Source organism: Sinohyriopsis cumingii, chromosome 17, assembly GCF_028554795.1.
Source record: "Sinohyriopsis cumingii isolate HCF-2022 chromosome 17, ASM2855479v2, whole genome shotgun sequence".
NCBI classification, from domain to species: Eukaryota; Metazoa; Mollusca; class Bivalvia; order Unionida; family Unionidae; genus Sinohyriopsis; species Sinohyriopsis cumingii.
Window position 1 is genome coordinate 26,798,749 of NC_142977.1, and position 16,612 is coordinate 26,815,360.

At 35.6% G+C, this 16,612-nt stretch overlaps 1 protein-coding gene across 1 annotated transcript in view; it reads left to right on the forward strand.

Moving 5' to 3' along the window:
- Window positions 1-12,196, forward strand: part of LOC149778293 (serine/threonine-protein kinase TNNI3K-like) — a 92,281-nt gene extending 80,085 nt beyond the window's left edge. The window contains exons 20-23 of the mRNA XM_089939104.1: window positions 2,622-2,731; window positions 4,335-4,564; window positions 10,464-10,513; window positions 12,064-12,196. Coding sequence (XP_089795230.1) covers window positions 2,622-2,731; window positions 4,335-4,564; window positions 10,464-10,513; window positions 12,064-12,158 — 485 coding nt within the window. The 3' untranslated portion in view covers window positions 12,159-12,196. The remainder of the gene's footprint in view (window positions 1-2,621; window positions 2,732-4,334; window positions 4,565-10,463; window positions 10,514-12,063) is intronic.
- The last annotated feature ends 4,416 nt before the right edge of the window (window positions 12,197-16,612 follow it).

Sequence of the window (16,612 nt, forward strand, 5' to 3'; positions counted from 1 at the left end):
GGAAATAACATGGTTTTTTATGGAGTTGACACATCACTTGACATAGTTGGAATGTCACATGAGTTTTATATGCATTATTCTTTTTAATTGATAAGGCACGGTCATCAGGTAGCTGTGCCAATTTGCTAGTGTAACTGGGCATTTTTATGCTTTCAAAGTGATACCAAATGTTGTAGAATTCTGCTGAACCACTTGGTGACAAAGCACTAGCTCATAAATCTGCCATCATGACAGACTTCCTGAAGGAGTGTAGCATCCAAATGTTGCTACATCCTCTATGTTTGGCTGAATACCATTAACCCTTTGCCTAATGCAAGCTTCTTTTGATGCCTCTAATCTATTCTCATGGAAACGCCTTTCGACGCCTGCTGTAAACATCAGCCATTTTTGAGCGGGTTTCCATAGCACCACCTTCGGGTAAAACTATATACTACATTTATTGGTGTGAATGACAATTAAGTCAGATCACATGGTTGCTGTTTATGATATGGTTGAAATCTGCTATTTAAAGTAACTGGGTCGTATTCTGCACTCTCCAAAATGGAGGCCACGGATTTTGTTCAGTACTTACTTGAGTTTTCACGATTAGAATCACAGCTATGAAAGCTTCAATAACTTTAGTAAAGGCACTGATATTGATGTAGGCAGCAATTAGTTTTTATAAATTATCAAATTTAGCTGATTTAGTGATGTAGATGCAGACAAAGAACTTGTAAATTTTGAGTATGAGAAATGGCAGCTACGGTTGGTCACGCAGCTTCACTGACTTGACGGAGAATGAGTTCTCTCAAGATTTTAAAGCAGATAACAAATTCTTCCATGAAAAATAACTATACAGCCATAACAATCAGATTTTACTTTTAAATCTTTCTATACATAATATAAATTTACCAAAAATGTAAAATGGTTAAAATTGATGTTAAACATTACATATACCACACTGCTGAACTGTTAACAGGCAGGCCTATGTGTATAGAGTCGAATAGGTAACATGTGTTCTATTTATAATGCACTGCACTGGGTAACTTTGCTACATGTATATCGAAGGACTAAAAAGCCATACACGAGATGAGGTAAAGGGTTATCATAGATTTGCTGAGTGGCAGATAGCTAAAAGCTGCCGTGTGGCTGGAAGTACAGTTTTCCAATGTATGAACCACATGTTATAAAGTGAACATGTGGCTGGAAGTACAGTTTTCCAATGTATGAACCACATGTCATGAAGTGAATAGAGAATGGCATTTAATATTTGGATAATAAATTTGAGAAAGTTTGTCAAAGCACATGTGAGTATTTTGAGGTGATACTTTTCATTCATATATTGTATAGCACTAATATTCAGAACCTTTTAAATATACCTCATATACTAAATACCTCATATATACTAAATACCTCATACTTACTAAATACCTCAATTACTAAATACCTATAGTATACCTCGTATACTAAATACCTATAATATACCTCATATACTAAATACCTGTAAAAAGAAGTTATTTGAACACCAAAATACTACTCAGCCAACATGTGCAGTACTAATTTTTGAGTATGGCTGATTTCAGAAACTTGCATGTATCCACTTGACTCATACTGGCATCGTCATGCAAGAGATAAGGATCACTTTTCAGATAGAATTGTTGTTTTTTCATTAAGCAAATGTTTTAGGTTTCCTATTCAGTTCCATTCTTGAAATTGTTGAATGGAATGTCATAAAGACAGTTATTAGTATATTGCAGTCCAAGATCTGCACTAGAGAAGATTGTTTGAGTATCAGACTCATAATTTAGTGTTACTGGGTTCAGTACCATCTCAGAGTAGCTTCATTGTGTCCTTTGAAATGGACACTTAAGTCCAATTTCCTTGGCATGATAAAGCCAATAAAATTGTAAAAGGGTGGTTTAGAAGCAAGAAAACAAGCAAAATGAAACATTGCAGTTGCTTTTTAGATATTGGAATATGCATCTGTAAAGCATGCAAAAAATAGCATTCCACCTAATTCTTGTTTAACTTGTTCACATTGATTTAAACATTTTAATTATGATTTTATATGGTTACCATATATACATGCTTATAAGTTGAGTCCAGCTGAAAAGAACCATTGACCCTTTTCTGCCATCACATCAGAGTATGTTTTCTGTTTTACTGATTACTTTTACAAACTGCACAGACATAGATCTGCCAGTGCATTATGTGATGGCAGATCTGGATGTGTGCATTGTGCAGTTGGACTGATCTTAGAGAGAATATACTGTATGTAATCCAAACAACAATATTAAGATGATTGGGGGGGGGGTAAAAATGTGAAAGCCATATAACATATCTGGTTATTGTTTAGTACTTGAGGGTTGGTGAAGATATTTTCATTACTTTTAATCACTTGTCTTTAACAGTTTTTAAAATGCATGAAAATTTCATACAGCATTAAAACACACCCAGGGAATAATGCCCAGCTGACATAAGTACAAATTGAAAACACAATGTTTTAAAATCATCAGTGCACAGTTTTCATACTGTAAAAAAAACCTGCTGCACAATATGCCATATGGTTTGCAGGTAAAATTAATGTTATTTTGAAGCTGTTGTGTTTCTTGTCATGCTTACTAGTATTGTATGCATTTCAGCTGCAGCAGCAGCGGAAATGGCATATCACAGTACAAGACCACCAATTGCCGTCACATTTCCCAAACCTATAGTTGCTCTGCTGCAGAAAGGCTGGAGTGCAAACCCAGAGGTATGACACAGTGCTGCATCTGAAAAGCATGCTTGGACACATAAACATGTGTTTGTTGAAGGAAAAAATTTACATAGTTTATGCAAAAATTATTTTCTGATTGACCTTTCATGTTTTTGTAATGACACGATTAAATTTTCAGGTCAGTGCAGTAATTATTAATTTTTTCTCCACATTTTTAATGTTTCAAACTTGTACTTGTAAAAACCCTGTTAGCATGATTTAAGTGCTATGAACTTAGTTACACAAATTATAATCAATATGCTCGTGTCAAACCTGTTAACAGTGACCACCCATGGGAAAAGGCAAAACTGGTCATTGTACACAGGTTCTCCTTTAATAATTGTTTTTAAACTACTATGCATTAAATATTATTATTATTATTAATTGTAATTATTATTAACATTTTCAATATTGTTTTATGTGCACTTTTTAACAAAATCATAAATATTACATATTGTTGTCTCCCAAAGTTATATGCAACACAAATTATTGTGCTCACTTTTATCCATACTTTGAATTAAATCATCACTGTTTTAAGATAGTCACTGATCTTAGTCTGTTTTGTGCACCATGACATAACAATAATTTCATTACTGACATACAGATTATGTAAGACTGTAAAACAGGACTGATTCTTTCATAGACCAGCTCGAGTAAGTTTTACTTGGAAACAGCTGTCCATGCTTTAAAAATAATATCTGAATAAGCTAGTTGTTTAGCTTGCTAGATCTGTTGGAGAATTGGCTTATGTGAGAAAACTATGATAAATAGGAAATCCAATGAAGCCAATTAAGGCTAATCTTTGTGACCCATGCAGATTGCCAGACTTTACAGACAAGTATTAAATATTAAATGACCCTGACCCTGATGAAAAGGGTTGTAACTCTTTTCTCTTCCCGCCTTTGTTTTCATAGTTTTAATACACAGGTAAATAGATGAAGATATCAGATGTCATACCTTTGCTGCAACAGCTTGACTACATTTCCCACCATCGAGGAAACAAATTTCTTTAGCCCTCTACACTAATAATAAAATCTGCCACACTTTTATATTTCACATATTGATGCCTTCAAGCTACACTGTCAGTGTGACTGGGGTTATAATTAGAAGTGAGTTTAGATGAAAAATGTTTGCACATTCACATGATGTTCCTTTATTCCATTGCCTTCATGAAGCCAAAATTCAGTTAGCACTGCTGTTATGCTTCACTGACCACATATGGCAGGAAGAAACCATTGTTTGGTTAGGAAACACCTGGCCACAGACTGTTGATGGCATGTGACCATTTATATAGAACATTTGCTGGGGGGGAAATTACAATGGCTGTTTGTCAACAGGTGACTGCTGAGTGAAGGTAACCATTAGGACAGGTTTGACTGGGTATATATATATATATATATATATATATATATATATATATATATATATATATGTATATAATTTATATACTATTTATATATAAAGTGTGTGTGTGAAATGATAAATTATTCTGCCTAAAAAATAAAAATACTTGAGTAATCCATAGATATACATAATCACTATGGTGGCCTGTGTAATGTTTGCTATGATTGACCATTAATGTTCTCATTGACCACAACAGGATCGTCCCGATTTCAAGGCAATTCTTCCAGTCCTCGAGGAATGTAAGAACTCACCCACTGTGCTGATGTTAAGTGTTTCGGGTATCAATAACTCTTTCTCACTCTCAGCTAGTCTACCTGCTGTTATACGAGACCACAATGCTGATGCAGATGGGCGCAACACACCACCACTTGCTGGACATGTCACAGCACTACGTACACAGTGGGAAATGGAGGCTAATAGAAACAAGTATTCATTGTTATTCATTATTTTCACTAATTTCCTGTCTTCCAACTTGGATTTCACCAAGAGAACTAAAGTTTAGACTTAAATTTAGGTTTAGAATTCAGCAATCTGATTGGCTTTAATTTAGGTCTGACTTAAAGTTTACCAGTTAGAAGTGTACACTTAACTTAAGGTATATGTTTGTGAAATTAAGCCCAGATCTTGTTTAACATCTTTTCTAACCTGTAATACTGTATCAGAGGGCTAATTGAATCAGTCACATTCATTACTGTGGACCATGCAAATTAGAATGGAGCAGAATTCATTGGTAGAACTTTGGCATAGCTCATGAATTATGAATTTTGGAGTGGGATTTCTTATCCCACTTGTAAGCATATGATTTTTTTTCATTTTTTTCTTTCATTTATGCAAAAACAATAATGCTAAAAATTTGCAGATAATTTAAATAACTGAAACCCTCAAAACGAAAAATTCATAACATTCTGACTTCATTAGAATAATTATATAAAGCTTTCTTTACAAAAAACATTTGTTTACGTGGCTGTAAAATGTCTTTTTTTATTTAAACTACATATTAGACAGCTTTAACTTCACAAGATGGATGATGTAATAAGATGGATGATGTAAAAAAAATTATTACCCATGAAGAATAAACAAGAATTTTGTATCACATTCTGACAGTACTATCCCATTTATACACACAAGTAGAGTCCAACTGCAAACTGCACCAACAGATCTGAATCTGTGCAGTTTTTTTAGGCATAATCAGTAGAACAAAAAACAGGTCAGATCTGCTGGTGCTGTACACGACTACAGATCGGGGTCTGTATTGATTGCAGTTGGACGTGACGTAAAAGCAAATATATATTATAGTTATTAGTGGTGTTTACATTTGGATCTCTAACACATTTGTATATACAGTAATGAAACTTGGTGGTTACATTCTTTTTATAAAGTACTACTCACTGTCATTAAAAGTAGGTCACAGTGACCTAATTTTATTGGTTACATTAAGTTTGTACATTAAGATCTTTTTCTGACATACAAAAGTATATTATATAGTCAATGAAACTTGACTGCTTTCACTTTGAGTCCTACTCATCACCAAGAAAATTAGGTAACAGTGACCAACTTTTCACATTTCAGTGATCTTGTTTAGTTTTGCTTTCTGTTCAAGGATAATAATAAAGGGTAGTTGTTGTTCCTTGTGTCATTTTCTTATTAAGACCAAGGCTACTTATATTTTGTTCTACATTTCCAATATGTGCTGAGACACCGCCACATCAAATAGCTCAGAAGTTAGGAACTCTTGTCTATAGTACAGATGCTGCAACAGTCTTTTAGCTTAAAGGGTTTTGATATCTCCAGGAGATAAGCTGTCATGTGTTACTTGTCATGTGCTTTGTGACTTAAGATGTTTAAATATAATGACCAAATCATTCCTTGGGATAGTTATGGTCACCTTATGTCCAGTGTCTGGCATGTCATACGGTCATTTTACTTCATTTGTGTATCATGTCATTTTAGGATCACATGTTTTATATATCAAAATAGTAATCTAGACATTCTTTTTGTTTATTGAGAAATCATATGCTTCAGTATATTTAATATTTTTTTCCATTTATCATTTTATTCATCCATCATCCTAGCAATACAACAAAACTGTTCAAGATATCCAATTGAAGTATAAGATTTAAGATCAAGATGTGGTCTTTGCTTTTTGCATGCATCATTTTCAGTATTTTAAAATGCTTTTGTCCATCAATCTGTCGGGGCCCCAAGTGGCCGAGTAGTCTAAAGCGCTCACCATTACAGATCACTGCCATCTCATCTCTGTCTGTGTCGGTTCGAGTCTCAGATTCGGCTAATGTGGTTATGTGAGAAAGTTTTCCAGTAGCTTCTCGTGGGTCGGTGGTTCTTTCCGGGTTTTTTCCGGGTTCTTCCTCCACCATTAATACTGGCCACCTTGTATAGCCTATCTTGTGCTGAAAAATGGCGTTAAACCCTACAACAACAACAACAACAACCATCAATCTGTCAATCAATCAACACCTCTCCCTCGGTAACTTGCACAGAATGGGGTCCACAAACATAGACCCCACCATAAGCGAGGGCACAAGTTTCTAATTGACCTCCAAAAATTGAAAAACTCCGCTTAGGCTATACTTCGTGAAAACTGCAGGGGTGTGTGTATGGAACTGGGCTATTTAATGACTGAATCCTCATTTGAAATCGTTAATAATGCATTTTTTCTAATGAAGTTGTTAATTATTTTGTATAAATAACATTTGTTTTCAAAATTCCAACCTGTGAGAGATCATTCCAGCTGGTTTCAGCAATCACGTGTACATAAAAACATCTGTTTATTACGTCACTGCTTTTTGTTTTGTTGATTAGTCTGGTTCCCAGAGTTGTATATAATAGTATACTGGCAAGTCAGGAGTCAGTGTAGCAGGGAACTAGACTAACTGTTGATACACCACCAAACAAGGTTTCTTTTTTTAAAAACTAGTGACATTTATTTTGTGAGACAATCATCTGTGTTGAAACTCAAATTTTTTATTGTTTAGTAGTACAATCTTGATTTAGTGATTTCATTGGAAGTAATAGTGAAACTTCTTATCATCCTTGAGGATATATCTAAGTGCCAATTCAGGAATTCTTTGAAACTCACTTGCCAACAATGGTCCATATCTGTGAAATCAAGCTCTTTATTTTGTGAAGTATTCATTTCGCTTGGTTGCCTTACTATCTTTGATCACAATTATGAATGAGTCTATTAAATTAAGGTAGTTTATGTTACATACACAATTGATTGATCAGCTGAAATGGGACCGCTCTGGTGGCCTAGTGGTTAGAGTGTCTGCCTTGGATGTGGGAGGTCGTGGGTTTGATCCACGGTCGAGTCATACCAAAGACTTACAAAAATGGTACTAACAGCTGCCTCACTTGGCACTCAGCATTAAGAGGATAGTGTTAGGACTGGTTGGCCTGGTGTCAGGATAATGTGACTGGGTGGGACATCATGCTACGTGTCTGTGGCATGATGCCCCAGTGCTAGACATCACTATAAACTGTCACACTGCAGACATCGTAGCAATATGACTGAAAAATTGTTAAAGCTACGTTAAAAATTCAAATCACATGACATCACAACACATCAGCTGAAATGAGTTCACCCAGCATACAGCTGGGGCCGCTAGATTTTATGTAGGATGAATTTGAATGCCTTTTGACTTCCTCCTTTATTTGATTCAAACGACACAATTAATGTGATAATACAAAGGAGGCCAGCTTTTAATTCAGTGCAACAATAAAACAAATACTCTGCAAGTCAGTTGTCAAAACATAGTCGGCACTTAATTAGGTTCTCAGAGAAACACCTGTGGACATAGCTGACAAAATTTACGTTTAAATACACATTGAATTTATGATGATTACACCTAAGAGGAATGAAATGATAAATTTCACTTATTAAAAATTATTTAATTGGCATTTAAATATTAATGTACTGCCTACACTAGGCATAAGTGACATTTTCATTGATCAAAATTTTCTTGAATATCTTTAATTGTGATGTACTAAGAATGTCGTTTGGAAAGAAAATGTAACAAATTATATGACTTCTTATTAAAAGCTGATAATTTAAAACTGTTGATTAAATTTTCCAGGTCCTATCTGCCATTTTCGACCATTAAATGAACGATATAACAACATTTCAGTTAGCAATTTTATCATGATTTTCGTCAAGGTCAATAAATAGGGATCAGTGGGGGGGGGGGTATTTTCTGGTTTTAAAAAATGGGATCCACGCCTGACCCCATGTTATAAGCAGGCTCACGAGTTATCAGAGTGCGAGTTATCAAGGGAGTGGTGTATTCTGTTTGAAGTGCATAACTCCAAATCTGTTTGTTGTGTCTTCATGAAACTAGGTTTATATATCAACTTGCACTTGTCACTATTATGAATTTCTCATTTAAAGTATATTTTATGTTTCTATGGAAACAGATCCAACTTAACCTTTATTTTTGGAACATATTCTTGATTTACAGACAGCAGTTTAACATTTAGCATTATTATGCATTTTTAAGTCCTGTTTAATTGTGAAGAACAGAAACTTATCTGTCATCACATTTTGGAGCAGCAGATCAGGGTCTGTATTGTTTGTGGTACTGATTACTTCTTATAAACTGCATAGAGTCAGATCTGCCAAAACTGGGTCTGTGTGATTTGTAATTGGATTTGACTTAAAATCACATGGTACCTATTGCTAACAAATAATTGGACTTGGAAGACTCTTATAAAATCTTCAGTCCATTCATAAGATTCTGTGTGTGCAACTACTCTCATGGATTTTGATGGAATATGCTAAAGCTTGGTAGTTATAGGTTACTGCATTTGTGTGGGAAAATAGGAACGAGTTTTTCGGAATGAATACTGCACGAACTTGTGAGTGCAGTATATCCTTCCGACAAAACGAGTTCCTATTTTCCCATACAAATGCAGTAACCTTTTTATTATATGCTCATTTTTTTATTCAACCTAAGGTTTAATTATATACACAAAATACACTACAAGAAACAATATAAATGAATGAATGCCGTATTCCAAACTAAATACACAAGCGCATATTTGACATTACAAAATGACATCATTATTATTGCGCGCATAGCTCCACCCAGATAAATTTGAACTTAGTCGCGCGGTCGACAAAACTTTCGAAAGAAAATGGCGTGTCTAGTTAAAATTGAAATTTGCAGTCATATTGTGAATGAATGCACATTGCAGCGACTTTTCCATTTGATCTGGAGTGAATATATTTTGGTATTTTGTTTCGATTTGACTAAAGTTTGTGATTTTGGACTGGATTCATCTGTGCAAATTATACATGAAATACATCGGATTGAAGTGGCGTGGGAGAAGCGTGTTTACGTCTGCAAATGTGTTTTTGTTTCTGTCATTGAATGTTTGAAAACATAACTTGGGGAAAATATAAAGTCTTTCAATTGCAATTTTCAAAAAGACGCTATGGAATTTAATGTGTATTTCATTTTGAGTGCAGTAAGGAGGATGCAATTGCACTTATCATCGAAATTACAGCACACTTTCAAAATGTGTGATACAGATTGAAAACCTATGACATGGCTCATGTAATTCGGATTTGCAGAATTAAGAAAAAACAGTTTGAGGAAATTCAGGATGTAAAAATGTAAGTATATTTTATTTTGCCATTCTTATCACCAGCTAAAGAAAACAGTATATGCCTTGTTATTTGTAAGGACCAAATCCGTCATTTATACAAGGTAGCTAGCCTAAATCCGTAACATTGTATCAACGCAAAATGTCAAGACATCTGGGGTTTTTTGCAGTCCACGAAACATGTTTTAGTTCATTCAGAAACAAATAAACAACCACAATGTAAAGAGCCTCTTACGCGAGTGTACATGATTTGTTTACAAATCAAAAGTGCTGGCATCTGAGTCCATTGTTTATTTACAAAATAAAGTAGTTCGTTTATTCACGTGAATGCTATATGTGTATTATCGCGCGCGTTCAGTATCGGGGAATATTGAACGATTCTGTCAATGTAAAGTTAACGGGGAAAAAATTGAGCATATAATAACTAATATTATCACATTTATAGACATGCCCAGTGAAATTTATTTATCAAGGACATGCAGGGGACAACAGAGATGTGTACTTTATGACCAGGAATCCATTGAATAAAGGCAAAATATAAACGTGAAATTAGTTCAGAAAAGGGTTAATAAATACCATACTTCTAAGTATGTGTCCTTTATTTGGAGATGTTCATTAAGACAGGTTTCATGGTATTGATCTGACAAGTAATTCTGAACTTAAAGAGCAATAGTCTGGTCTAAAGAAAATATCTCTATTGCAGTGGTGATGATCTAAGGAGGCAACTTCCATTTCCACAGCTTGACAAGAATGGTAAATATGAACATTTTTACTTTAATTTGAAATACCTTCATAATAGTTTATAAAGATTTTCCTTCGAAGTTTCTGCTTTTATCATCTTACCTTTTATGGAGAATAAAGCAAGATGTAGATAGTGATGCTAATGTCAGTGGCATCAACATCAGCTCCATATCAAAGTTCTTTTGCTCACCCAAACACTGACTACCTGTAGGAATGTGATGATGATAGTTATTGTTATTAGCCAACTAGGCTAGTCTTGGTGGGTATCGAACCCACAACCTTTGGATAATCAGTTGGATTCTCTACCAGCTCAGCTGAGCTATCAGAGCTCCCAGGTAATTGATGGAACATTGCATAAGTAGATGGTTAGAATATCTTTTAAGACGAACATTGCCCCTGGGGCAGACCCTTAATTCTGTCTTGACCATCTGTGGCTGTACCCTGATACAGTACTTGAGGCATAAATAAAGAAAAAGATATTAAAATACAATATAATGGACTTGAACTTACATTTCTGCATAAAAACCAACTCTGATCATCTATATGATAGAAACATGCTGACCAAATTTCATTTGTTTATACAGTGGTTTTAAGTAATCATGCTTACAAGCTTCCCAAGATGGCCAGACATATTGACAGACAGGACCAATTCAGTATCCCCTTCTGTCTCTCCCCATCTGTCAGCTGTGTGATCCATATGTTGTATAATATACATTTCCATGGGATTAATTTGTACAGCCAGCATATCCCTGAGTGTCTTCCTACCACCATGAGTACTGGTTTTTTGGGTCACAACCTAGAGACTTTTCATTGTCTCATTTGAAAAGACATTGAGAAATATGGTATGTCACATAGTAGCATGTCAACAGTCAGTGGAGAAATATGTCACAGAAGACTATTTGCACTTTTTGAAAACATGGCCGAGAAATATAGTCTTTTACATGGCACTGTTTGATGCTATAGTGAAAAATAAAGTATGTCACATTGCTCTATTTGAACAGAAATTTGAGAAATATAGTATGTCATGTAGAACTGTTTGGACAAATAGTTGATGACTAAGTTACGTCACATAACACTATTTGAACTGATGATTGAGAAATATAGTCTTGTTACACAGCCCTATTTAACAGCTAAGAAAGATATTGTCACATAGTACATCACATAGCACAATTTGAACAGATGAGAAGTATACTGTGTCACATAGCACAATTTGAACAGATGAGAAGTATAGTTTGCCATATAGCATAATTTGAACAGATAGTTAAGAAATATACTTGTCATGTGGCACTATTTGAACAGGTGCAAGTACTTGACAAATACTGTATGTCATATAGCACCATTTAAAGAGAAAGTTGCTGCAGTAAAAATTATTGGTTCAGAATTTCAGAAACAACATTGCAATCCTTTGCAAACCCATTTTAAAAAATATGTTTATGAATAATTGAAAAAATTCAATTTACTTGATGTTAAGTCATGTGAACAAATTAATGACATCACAATGGCATACACGTTTCTGGCAGTATGTCATTAATTTTATGGACATTTTTTTTCTCACTTTGCAGGTTATGTATCTGATCCCCTGAGTACTCTAAGAATTTCAGTCCTACCGAATGATACTATCAGAGGAAGAAGTCAGACCCCTCCTTCAGGATCCTGATTGAATGTGATATCCTCAAGCCATAGCGAACAAATAATGAAAGGCTGGAAAAATTTCTTCTTGCCCAGAACTGAGATTTTCATGAAGTCTGATTAAATCTTTTTCTTTCCTTCATATTTTAGACAAATTTCTGAGCAAGTTATTGGAGATTTTACCTGCCTGTGCAAGTTTTAATTTATCCTGGGCTACCAGACAGAGGATTTTTCTATCTTTCTAATTAGTGTGTGCATTTATGACACAAAAGTTGATATCTGTGATCAAATTATGCATGGATTTTCTTTACAAGATACCACTTCTAGTGGAAGGGCAAACTACAATAGTTTGAGGAAAATTTAACTGAGTCAACACAGTCTAAAGACTCAACAAATTCTAAAGAGTAGGCTCAGTCCACAGGGTCAGCACAGTCTACAGAGCTCAGTCTACAGAGTTAACACAGTCAAAACAGTCTTCAAAGTCAATGCAGTCTACAGTCAGCTCCATCTACAGTCAACACAGTCTGCACAGTCAGAGTCAACAGTCTTCAGAGTCAACACAGTCTCCAGAGTCAGCTCAGTCTGCAGAGTCAATGCAGTCAACACAGTCTGCTCTGCCTGCAGTCAACACAGTCTGCACAGTCAGAGTCAACAGTCTTCAGGGTCAATGCAGTCTACAGAGTCAGTGCAGCCTACTCAACAGTCTTCAGAGTCAATGCAGTCTACAGAGTCAGCTCCATCTACAGTCAACACAGTCTGTGCAGATTCAACATAGTCTTCAGAATCAACACAGTCTACAGAGTCAGCTCAGTCTGCAGAGTCAATGCAGTCAACAGTCAGCTCTGTCTGCAGTCAACACAGTCTGCACAGTCAGAGTCAACAGTCTTCAGGGTCAATGCAGTCTACAGAGTCAGTGCAGCCTACAGTCATGCAGTCTACAGGATCTATGCAGTCTACAGAGTAAGCTGTCTACATCAGTGCAGTCTACAGTCTACAGAGTCAGTGCAATCTACCAAATCAGCGTAGTCTACAGAGTCAGTGCAGTCTACTCAACAGTCTTTGGAGTCAATGCAGTCTACAGAGTCAGCTCCATCTACAATCAACACAGTCTGCACAGAGTCAACATAGTCTTCAGAGTCAAAGCAGTCTACAGTCTGCTTAGTCTACAGAGTCAATGCAGTCAACAGTCAGCTCTGTCTACAGTAAACATGATCTGAACAGTCAACAGTCTTCAGAGTAAATGCAGTCAGCAGTCAATGCAGTATAGAGAATCATAGTCTACAGAGTCATTGCAGTCAACAGAGTAAGCTGTCTACAGAGTTAATGCAGTCTACTCAACACAGTCTACAGAGTCAATGCAGTCTACAGTCTGCTCAGTCTACAGAGTCAGTACAGTCAACAGTGTCAGGCCTGTCTACAGTAAACACAATCTGAACAGTCAACAGTCTTCAGAGTCAATGAGTAAGCTCAGTCTACAGAGTTAATGCAGTCTACTCAACACAGTCTACAGAGTCAGTGCAGTCTACAGAGTAAGCTCAGTCTACAGAGTTAATGCAGTCTACTCAACAGTCTACAGAGTCAATGCAGTCTACAGATATATCAAAAACTGGAAGTTGCTGCCATTCTAATGGCTTTGAGATTTTGAAATGTATTCTCTTTTGATGTTTTTTTGTAGGATTGTTTTTGTTTACCTTCAATTGACGAAATGTTTACTGCAAAAAGTAAAGCACAAAAATAATTTATATTGATGGTATAAAAATCGTCAGAATATTTTTTATGCAAATTAAGTAAAACCATTTTAAGATAAGTTTATTACAGCATTCCACAGTGAATCACTTCCTTGTATTCAAATATCAAATAATTTATTTTCTCTTAGGGGGTTGTTGTTGTCATATTTAATGGAATTTTTAACATTGGCTGTATGATGCAAAGGAAATGGGAGCTAAGTGCCTGTTTGAAGGACACACCAAGGTAGCTGACCCAGGCTGGCCTGGTCAGATGTTGAACCCATGACCCTTGGATTTTAAGTTTGATGCTTTACCACTGAGTTAATGCACTCACTAAGTATAAAGTAATCCTTTGTCCCAGAAGAGCTTCCAAGCCCACTCTGCACTGTATTCCCAAAAAAGTTCTCAAACCCTCTCTGCACAATATTCCTGAAAGACTTCCCAAGCCCACTCTGCACTATATTCATGGAAGGGCTCCCAAGCCCACGCAGCACGATATTACTGGGAGAGCTCCCAAGCCCTGTCTGAATTATATTTCAGGAAAAGCTCCAAACCCCTCTCTGCACTATATTCATGGAATAGCATGCACCTAGCCTTGAGTAGTTACTGATTAGTAACGAGATTTGGTACCAGCCCTCTTTCCAAGAGGAGACCACTCTTGTTTGACCGATATCTCAGCAGGCAGATAACATTTTTTATTGCTGCAACAGGCCAAAAGATGTGGTTATCATCTATTTTAGCTTATGCAGACTGGCCTTGTATAGTACTGGATGATCTCCGAAATTAATTTATTATGTTTGGACAAGTATTATCAAAGAAACATTTGACTCTGAAATTCATTTTCCATGAAAATTTAAAGGACAAAATATAATTACTTGTAATTAATGAAATTTTTAAACAATTACAATTTGAATACTTCTTAAGAAATTGCAAAAAGATTCCACTACATAATTAAATCACCTTTTTATATGACAAATACTTTGCATAAAATATATCCATTAAGTACAGAATAGATCTAAATATTCTCTGATGTACATAAGATATTAGAGTGGGTATGTTTTTAGACAGTGCGGTATAGAACTGATATTCTCTGAGGTACGTATGGTGATAGACTGGGTCTGTCTATTTTATATATTCCAGTATAGATCTGATATTCTCTGATGTACATAAGGTGATAGACTGGGTCTATGTATTTTATATATTGCAGTATCTCTGAAGTACATAAGGTATTAGGCTGGGTATGTTTTTAGACAGTGCAGTATATAGATCTGTTATTCTCTGATGTACACCTTTAGATTATTCTGGGTGTGTGATTTTTACAATGATGTATAGATTTATTATTCTCTGATGTACAACTACATTGTATTAGGCTGGCTGTTTTGATAGTTCCTCCACTTGTTTATCACATCATTGTTAAATGTGATGTCATAAATGTTGTAATATGTAACAGGATAGAAACTGCTAAATGACACACAGGGTATCTTTGGACAAAACTGTTTTGGACACCCAAACAGTGTTCTGGCATTCTACTTACCCTAACAAAAACATTGTTTGTGAATATCATTCTTGGGCTGTGAACTCACACCACCTTTAATGCAGGAATGACAAGAAAAAAGATGGCAGAACATGCTTAGTATGATAAGCAAATTTTGTTGTTCTGAGATTAACTCTAGTTGTTAGGGTGTTTCTGACTGTGCATATCCAGGAACATCTGAGAACAAACACTTGACATTCAGGCTAATATCTTAAAACAGGTCACCAAGATGCCCTAGTGATGTTAAACAGAACATTGTCATTTAGGGACAGGATCCTGCATTATTTTATAAGTCGAATCACAACCCTCTCTTCATTAAACATATACCTTTTAAATACAGTGTGCTAAGCCACTTGCTACAGTGGTACAGTAGTAAAGTATGCCGCTTGCTACAACAGTACATTGGTAATAATATGTCAGTTTCTACATAGTACAATTTGCCACTTGAAACTGTAGTTCAGTATGCCAATTACTTTTGTCACTTGATGCAACAGTATAATAGCACATTATGCTTCTTGTTATAGCAGTACAGTAGTACAGTATGTCACTGTCTACAACTGTATAATAAAAAAGCACATTGTGTCACTCACTACAACGTACGATAGCACATTGTGCCAATTGCTACAACAGTACAGTAGTACAATAAGCCACTTGCTACAACAGTATGATAGTACAATAAGCCACTTGCCACAGCAGTACAGTAGTTCAATATGGCACTTGCTATAGGACAATATTACAATATCACTTGCTGCCAGCCACTGATGGCATGTGATATTCAGCTTCTTTCTTAAATTCATTCAAAAATCATCCAGTATAAAAAAAATATTCTGAAATGTTCTTGCATTCCCGAGCTATGTCCTTACATTTCTGAAATATGTAAAACTGCCACCATCTTTTAAAAATTAATTGCTTGACAATTACTTCTTCACTGTAAATCTGTTTAAGGAAGCCTTAATGTGTACATTGTTATTAGGGAGATCACCTTTATTATGCAGAGGTAGGTTCAGTGTTGTAAGTTACATTAAAACCAAAAATGTTAAAAGAAAATCATAGGTCAAAATTGGCTTTATGGTTACCTTTACTCAGCAGGTGCCAGTTCACAACAGCAATTCTAATTTCCCCCTGGGAGATTTCTTATATAAATATCCTGTATGTAATGGTCACCTACCTTCAGTGGTCATTGGCCAGGTGTTTCCTAACCAAACAGATATTTGGTGGAGG